The 8,807-nt window shown below is 37.9% G+C and overlaps 1 protein-coding gene across 1 annotated transcript; it reads left to right on the forward strand.

Moving 5' to 3' along the window:
- Positions 1 to 3,922: 3,922 nt before the first annotated feature.
- LOC114269556 (uncharacterized) lies at positions 3,923 to 8,054 on the forward strand (the record flags this gene model as incomplete). Its single annotated transcript, XM_082916969.1, has 8 exons — positions 3,923 to 4,618; positions 6,164 to 6,251; positions 7,098 to 7,181; positions 7,262 to 7,341; positions 7,437 to 7,511; positions 7,601 to 7,682; positions 7,769 to 7,890; positions 7,968 to 8,054. Coding segments are annotated over 8 exons (1,314 nt in total), but the record flags the coding sequence as incomplete, so codon positions are not given.
- Between the last annotated feature and the right edge of the window lie 753 nt (positions 8,055 to 8,807).

Here is an 8,807-nt window from a genome sequence, read left to right on the forward strand (position 1 = left end):
CGGCTCCGACCCCGGTGATTCCCTCGCCGGCACCGACTCCGGTTCACACACCAACGCCGTCGCCGTCGCCCTCCCCCGCCAAGACCCCCTCCAAGGCCCCGTCCCCGGCTCCCAGCGTCGCATCGCCGCCGGCTCCGCCCGCCCCCACCCCATCTCCGACGGTGGCGCCCACATCTAGTACCACGCCACCGACAAGTGGTGCGTCCGCTGTGAGCAGAGTCGCTATTGCTGGGACTGCACTCACTGGAACATTCCTTGCCTTGGCTTTCATGTAGAGACAGAGACGTGTTGGGACGCGTGGAGGCTCATTGGATTTAGATCTGTACTTGTATGGACGGATGAGATTGTTTTCCTCTCTGTTTACCTTTTTAGAAGTTTTATTTCAACATTTCTTCTTTTTTCTTTTTCTTTTTCTTTTAATTTATTTTTTTGTTTTTTTAAATCACTGTTGTGTTTTTCTATGTTATTGATCTGTATCTTGGTTTCACATAGGGGTGTATTTGTATTTGTATTTGTTGATGATTATTTTGGTGATACAGGACTCATGTGTTGACACGTGGATACCATAGATGAGTCCCATGTACATGAAATAAATGAATAAATCAGTTCTTATTATGTTTTTTGTTTTGCGATTTACAAATTACAGGAATTTGGTATTTTTGTTTCTCCATATGTGGAGAGAAAATTCGAAAAGCAAAGCTGCATTGTACATAAAATTTCAACTCAAGTATTACATTTTTGTTAAAAAAAGAAAAAAAGAAAAAAAAAAGGTGTTACATTTGATCAGATAGTGTCGCACATTGCTGTATTGAGATATAAATTTAGATAGAGATTTAAATATATATGAATGAATTATTTATTATTTAAAAAAAATTATTTATGAATTTACTCAAAATTATAATTTTACCGTACCTTAGTTAACATTGTAATCTAAAACTTTAGTTACCGTTTGGTAACACTTACGTTTTCAGTTTTCTATTTATATTTACAAAAATTTTAAAAACTCAAATAAAAATTTGTTTGGTAAAATTTTTGATTTATAAATCAGTGGTCTCAGTTTATAATTTTAGCCAAAAAATGAAAACACAAAAAATATGTTTCCATTTTGAGTTTTCAGTTTTTTTTTTTAACCACCCAACACTAGCCATCACCCGCCACCATTTTCCACCACCTTCTTCAGCCGCCACCACCCACCACCACCACCACCACTACTTACCACTCACCTGCCACCACCACCCACCACCTGCCACCACCTGCAACCACCACCCACCCCTTGCCACCACTGCCACCCACCTGCCATCCACCACCCGCCACTACCATCCGCCGCCCGCCACCACCGCCCGCCACCTACTTGCCATCACCACTCACTACCCACCTGTCACCACCACCTGCCACCACCAGCCACCCACCACCACCAACCACCTGTCACCCACCCACCTGCCACCACCATTACCACCACTACCACCACCACCATCACCTACCACTCACCCGCCGCCTACCTGCCACCACCACCCACCACCACCACCCACTCGCTACCACCTACCACCCGCCACCGTCACCCACTCACCCACCCACCACCACCACCACCCACCACCACCCGCCATCCGTCACCCACTTACCACCACCACCACCCGCCACCACCACCACCACTACCACTACCCACTCGCTACCACCCACCACCCGTCACCGTCACCCACCCAACCACCATCACCACCCACCCGCCACCACCCGCCACCCACCTGCCACCACCACCCACTCGCCACCACCCATCACCCGCCACCGTCACCCACCCACCCACTATCAGCACCCGCCACCACCCACCATCTGCCACCCACCTGCCACCATCACCCGCCACCGCCACCACCGCCCACTCGCGACAACCCACCGTCCGCCACTGTCACCCACCCACCCGCCAACACCTACCACCTACCACCCACCACCACCACCAGCAGCTACCCACCACCCATCGTCTTTCGCCGCCACTTGCCACCACCGTCTTTCGCCGTCACTTACTACCACTTGCTATTTTTCACTCTTTTTTATATTTTTTAAATTTTGTAAACATTTTGTCAATTACCAAACGCGTTTATAGTTTATGTTTTTCAAAAAATAAACAAAAATCAGTTTATAAATTTTTTGTAAATATAAACTAAAAACGTAAACGTTATCAAACACACAGTAATTTTGTTGAACTTTTTTTCTTAATTTTTTTTATTAAGTCCTTTTTTGTCTGTTATTTCATAAATTAATTTTCGATTTTGTGGTTAACTCGAAAATGGCTCTCTTTACCCTGTTTCGGACTTGGCTATTTTAGTTGGCTTTTTTTATTTTTTTCGTTATTTTAGTTAAAAAAGTTATATTTGAGAAGACAGTTGACTTTTGTTTATAATTGATTTGATAGTTTTGAAAGAAAAATGAAATGATTATGATATAAATGTGATATTTTGTCTTATTAATTATTTAGTCTATTTTATTTTTATTAACTATTTTAGCCTCCAAACCCTTTTTCTAAACAAGGATTGTATCGAATGGGATTAGGTATGTAAATCTATAAATTTATAAGATAGAGTTGCACATTGTTGTATTTAGATTGTAAATTTAGATAGTGATTTAAATATATATATATATATGAATGAAATATTTATTATTTTTTTAAAAAAAATTATTTATGAATTTACTCAAAATTATAATTTTAACGTAGCTTAATTAACATTGTAATCTAAAACTTAGGAATTAAGTTGAACATTCTTTCTTAATTTTTTTTTTTGAAGTCTTTTGTTTGTTTGTTATTTCATAAATTAATTTTCGATTTTGTGGTTAACTTGAAAATGGCTCTCTTGACACTATTTGAGAATTTGGCTATTTTAGATAGTTTTTTAGTTATTTTAGTCTGGTTAAAAAAATTATTTTTGAGACGATTGTTTTTTTTTTATATAGTTGATTTAATAATTATAAGGAAAAAAATAAAATAATTATAGTTTAAATATGATCTTTTATCTTACTACTTATTTTAATCTATGTTGTCTTTATTAATTATTTTAGCATCTAACCCTCCTCCCAAACAGGAATTGTATAAGATGGAATTAGCAATGTAAATCTATAAACGGTGATGTTACCTACATTAATTAGTATATAATGCATTAATTAGTACATATAACATTATTCATCTATAAATTTATAAGGCTCTATCCTTGAAATTGCAATCAAGTGTCATATTTATTTGAAAATGAATTGGAAGTATGTATTTTACCAAACATGGCCCCAAAGTCAACGATACTGTAGCTCCGTGAAATATGTGAGATGCTCAATTCAATGTCTTGTTTTAAGTTCGCAATATTTTATGTAACAATATAAATTTGGTATAACACCCCAAGAATTTACACAATTACCGATCACTTTTACTGATCAAAAAAATTTTGGTCGTAAAAAAATGACATTTGACGACTAAATATTAATTAGTCGCGAATGATCATTATTTTTGACGACCAAATATTATTGGTCACAAAAAGTTATATTTTGGCAACCAAAAAATGAGTTAGTCGCAGAAAGTGGTATACTTTTGTCGACCAACTACAAATTTGGTTATGGAAGGTCACATAATTTTTGGCGACCAAAAATTTGGATGCCAAAAACTTATTTTCAACAATCAAAAAAAATTAGTCGCCAAATTAGTACTTTTAACAACTAATATTTTAGTCGCCATTGATTGAGATTTGGCGACTAAAAAAGTTTGTCGGCGAAGGTACTTTTTCTGTGACTAATATGGTCTTTTGGTCGCCAAAAGTTTGGGAGGGAAATTTGATTTTTAGTAGGGGTAGGAATTGAAATTTTTTGGCGACAAATAATTTGGTCGCTAATTTTAAAACGACGTCGTTTTGTACCATGAAATCAGAAAAAAAATAAATAAATAAAATCAAATCGGTGCCCTCTCTCTTTGTTTCTCGGTCTGCCCTCTCCCTCTCTGTGTTCTTCCTCTCAATCGGTGCCCACTCTTCGCCTCTGGGACCTCTCCACTGGCATCACTGCTCACCGCTTCGTCGGCCACACCAAAGATGTCCTCTCCGTCGCTTTCTCCTTCGATAATTGCCAAATCATCTCTGCTTCCCAAGACCGCTCGATCAAGCTGTGGAACACTTTGGGTGAGTGTAAGTACACGATTCAAGATGGTGATGCTCATTCTGATTGGGTCAGTTGTGTTCGATTTAGCCCTAATAATCTTCAGCCTACGATTGTGTCTTCGTCTTGGGATCGGACTTTGAAGATTTGGAATTTGACCAATTGTAAGATTAGGGCTTCGCTTGCTGGGCATTCTGGGTATATGAATACGGTGGCCGTGTCGCCCGATAGGTCGCTGTGTGCGAGTGGTGGGAAAGATGGAGTTATTTTGTTGTGGGATCTGGCTGAGGGAAAGAAGCTTTACTCGCTCGATTCGAGTTCGATTATTAATGCTCTGTGCTTTAGCCCTAATAGGTACTGGCTTTGTGCTGGTACTGAGGCTAGCATTAAGATTTGGGATTTGGAGAGCAAGACCATTGTTGTGGATCTCAAGGTTGATGCCAAGCAGGAGGTTGAAATGAACGAAGGCGGAGTTGCCGTGTCGTTTGGTGTTAAAAACAAGGTTTAGTATCGTTAATTTAGTATATATGGATTTTGAGTTTTTATTGCTTTTGTGTTTCTTGATATTTCTTGCCACTTAAATGTTTTTTTTTGATGTGTTTGCCAACAGAGGGTGATGTCATTTTGAGTCTCTATTCTTGGATAAGCAACTACACATGCTTTCTTGAATGTGTGAACCTGCTCATTATGTCCGAACATCATAATAGACCACATATGTAAAAAGGTACATTAATATGTGAACATAAATTAAATCTGGTGAGAGAAGATGATAAACCAGGGAAGATATTCAGTTTAGACTTCAATAATGCCAGATCCATGTTTGTTAAAAATATACAACAACTATATTCAATGCCAAACATAATCTTTAACTAGTTTGCTTTGAAGATCAAGAACATCATCAATCTCTTCATTGCTCAATCCTTCTTCACTCACCTTTCCTTGAACCAACACTGAGTCTTGAAGAGATTGAAAGCAGAATAGGTTCTCTTATAAATGCTGATAGTGTTTCACAATTGAAGAGTGCTGTATGGAAAGAACGGCTGGAAGGTTATTCTCTTTCCATGTCCAATGTTTATACTTAGTTTTTCTGATTTCTCTTGAACATGTACCATGAGTTTTGGTGATCATGAAGGGAAGAATGAAAGAGCTTCAAAGTTTATGACGCTGGGTTTACCACTATATGGAACGTCACTTGTGCCATTCCTCGAATTTATGTGCTATGTTATTGCCTATTGAGAAATTGGAAAGTAAGAAAATATTTATTGTGCTGAAGGGCCCACTTCAGGTGAATTGCAAATTTTAGGTCATTTAAAGGGAATGGAGCTTTGATAGTTAATTATGCCTGAATAAGTTCCTGTTAGGTCTTCAATAACTCATCATTTGTAAGATATGCTACCTAGAGAAGTAATTAGTGTCTGATATAATTGCTCAACCTCCAATTAGCAATCATTGAATTGTATTTGTGTTGGAGTAGGATTTGACAATGACACCTAAAAGGAGGATAAAAATTAAAATATTAGTACTTTAATAGTGGAACTATTAAGGTTCTTATCTTTTGGTTGCGCTTACCGAAAAGAAAAAAAAAAATTGCAATGGCATGCTGGCAAAGTATACATTATTGGTTTAGTCTCTTGCCCAAAATTGTCTCCCATGACCTTTTATGTTCAGAGGAGATATGTGTCACATGTCTATATACGGTGCTTGTGGTTTTGTTAGAAGTTTGCATGTTTTGTTTTGGCGTTACTGGTTCAGCAAGTTAACTTCATCTTTTTATATTGATTATAGTATCGTAAAGTGGTTGGACTTTGTCCCCTAATTTTTATGTCTCTTTAATTGCACATAGTTTATACCTTTTTAGTTTTGCACATGTTACAAGTGTTTCACTTCATGCTTGAATGTATAGTGAGTAACCCCCCCTGTTGCTGCAGCCATTGTCTCACTTAAAGAGTAGGCGGAGGGGATACAGGTATTTAACTTTTTTGCTTATCTTACTGGCAAGGTTGTTATGGCTGTTAGCTTATTAATCATCGTGTACTGAAATTTGCAGGTACAACAACAGGTTATTGATGTTGTCACTTACATAGCTTCTACTGCATCCAAGTTTCCAAAAAAATGTGTTGTTCTTTGCCTACATGGTAAGTAATTAGGTTGTTAAACATCCAGGAGTAATGTTGGTTTCTAAGGGCTTGATTGCTCAGCTAGTTGTCACTACGCCAAAATTGGGCTTTAGCGGCGGTTTTTTACCGCCGTTAAAGGCTGTAAAACCGCCGTTAACGGTGGTATTAACGGCGGTTTTGTTACCGCCGTTTATGCGCGTGTCGGAAAAAGTATAACCGTCGTAAAAAGGTAAATTACCGTCGTTAAAAGTCAACCAAAAACGGCGGTCACATAGGACCAAAAACGGCGGTTTTTTACCGCCGTAAATAGGTTCAAATTTTTCAAAAAATAATTCTTTCTTCTTGCACTCCCCAAGTCTTGAACCCTCAACCTCTCATCCACCCACACTAACCACTCTACCATAGCCACTCTTCATGAAATATATTCCCTAAATAAATATTTAAACATTACTTTTACTTTATTGTAGATGGTTTCGCCAGAGCTCACCGGAGTTTCGCCGGAGCACGCCAGAGTTTCGCCGGCAAAGACCGCCGTCATTAACGGCGGTAATGATTGGGCATTAGCGGCGATTTTGTTACCGCCGTTAAAAGTGGGCATTAACGGCAGTTTTTTTAACGGCGGTAACAAAACCGCCGTTAATGATACCTTTAACGACGGTTTTCGTTACCGCCGTTAATAGTACCTTTAACGACGGTTTTCGTTACCGCCGTTAAAAAAATCGCCGTTAATGCCCTGTTTTGGCGTAGTGTGTCTCTAACAAATCTGGCTGGATAACTTTTTTGATTAAGTTGCAGTTTTATTATGTCAACTAGTTGTCTTAATATGATGTACATGTTTATAGGATTTAATTGATTTTTGCAAAGATACGGGTTTGCAATCCAGTGTTGCTGCCACTAGAAATGCCACTATTAAACTAATTGGTGCTTTACATATGTTTGTTGGTCTAGGTAACTTGTCATTTGGTTTGTGAAAACTAGGGGTATGTTGAGTTAAGGATAAGAATTCTAAGATGTACCTGTTGTTGCAGACATCAAGGGATTTCTTTCAGATGTCAAACCTGCTCTTCTAAGTGCACTTGAAGCTGAGTGTGGAAAAAAACCATTTGAGGTATGGTTGAGTTGGGTTCACTATTTTGTTCCTGGTTGTTTCTTATTTTGGGGTTGTTTATAGCTCTAATTGCTTGGTTTTGCATTTATATATAGGATAAATCAGCAGATGTTCGTAAAGCAGCTGAAGTATGTATTGGTGAAATTTTCAGTGTATGTGGTCCTGATACAGTATGTAGACAAAAATTTCTGGTGCCTCATTTGGTTTTTGTCAAAAAACTAGCAGAACTCCTGAGTTTATTGTCTTGTTACATGACTAGGTGACCAAGAATTTGAAAGATATTCAAGGACCTGCCTTAGCTATTGTTCTTAAACGACTGAAGCACTCTGGGGCTTTTCAAGGTATGTTGTAGTGAAGTTTGTTGAGGTTTTATTATCTTTGTTCGGTAGTGTTGTTTCATAGTGACATAATTTTTCTTTGTTCCTAGAAACATTTGAAGTGGCTAAAACAATATCGATGGAGCCGTCATTGAAAAGTGGATCAAAAGTTGCAAAATCTAGCTCTAATGGTAATGGTGACCGACGAGCTGGAAACAGGGCTGTTTCTTCGGTATGTTCTTACCCTGTTTAAGTTATTTTCTTTTTGAACAATGATAAAGATGTTGATTTTTTTCATGGTTTGTGTAGAGAGTAACTTCAACAGAGGGTTCAAGGCCAGAATCAATCATGTCTGTTCACGAACCAAACGAGCATCCTCCCCAACATATTTCTTAACAAGTTTACGAAGCTAAATTGTACAAGACTACTTGGCAGTATAAGCATTTTTGAGAGGATTAAATATTTTTGGATGGATGTGTATGGATAACAAATAGTTATGTTTCAAATTGTTATACTAGATGGATGTGACTAGTGAATGAAAATTTAGTATAGTTGTATTGTGTCGAATGTTAATGAATTATGTATCGTGTCGAATGTTAATGATTCAGTTAATTTAAATGATGCTTTAAAATTATAGGTTTATTATGGGATTGAATGAATTATTAGGAATTACAGGTGTATTGTTTTCCTGCTTTGGCGACCAATTTATTAGTCGCGACAAATAAATAATTTTTTTTCTCAAAAAATGACAATTGCTGACCAAGAGTTTTGGTCACAAAAAATACATCTATTGCCGACCAAAACAGCTATTGGTCGTGGAAACTCACTTTTGCTGACCAAAAGTTTTGGTCGCGAAAAGTAACAAATGGCGACCAAATTTTTTGGTCGTGGAATGTCACAATTGGCGACCAAACTTTTTGGTCGTTGAATGTGATAATTGGCGACTAAATTTTTTGGTCGTGAAATGTGTCAATTGGCGACTAAGATATTTGGTCGGGAAAATATCACTTTTCGCGACTAAAGTGTTTTAGCGACAAAATGAATTAGTCGCGGTAATTAAATATTTAGCGATCAAAAATTTAGTTGGCAAATCCAACTTTTGCCGACCAACCAAAATTTTAGTCGCGAATTACTTTTGCCGACCCTCAA

Source organism: Camellia sinensis, chromosome 1, assembly GCF_055761805.1.
Source record: "Camellia sinensis isolate YWXY chromosome 1, ASM5576180v1, whole genome shotgun sequence".
Taxonomy (NCBI): Eukaryota; Viridiplantae; Streptophyta; class Magnoliopsida; order Ericales; family Theaceae; genus Camellia; species Camellia sinensis.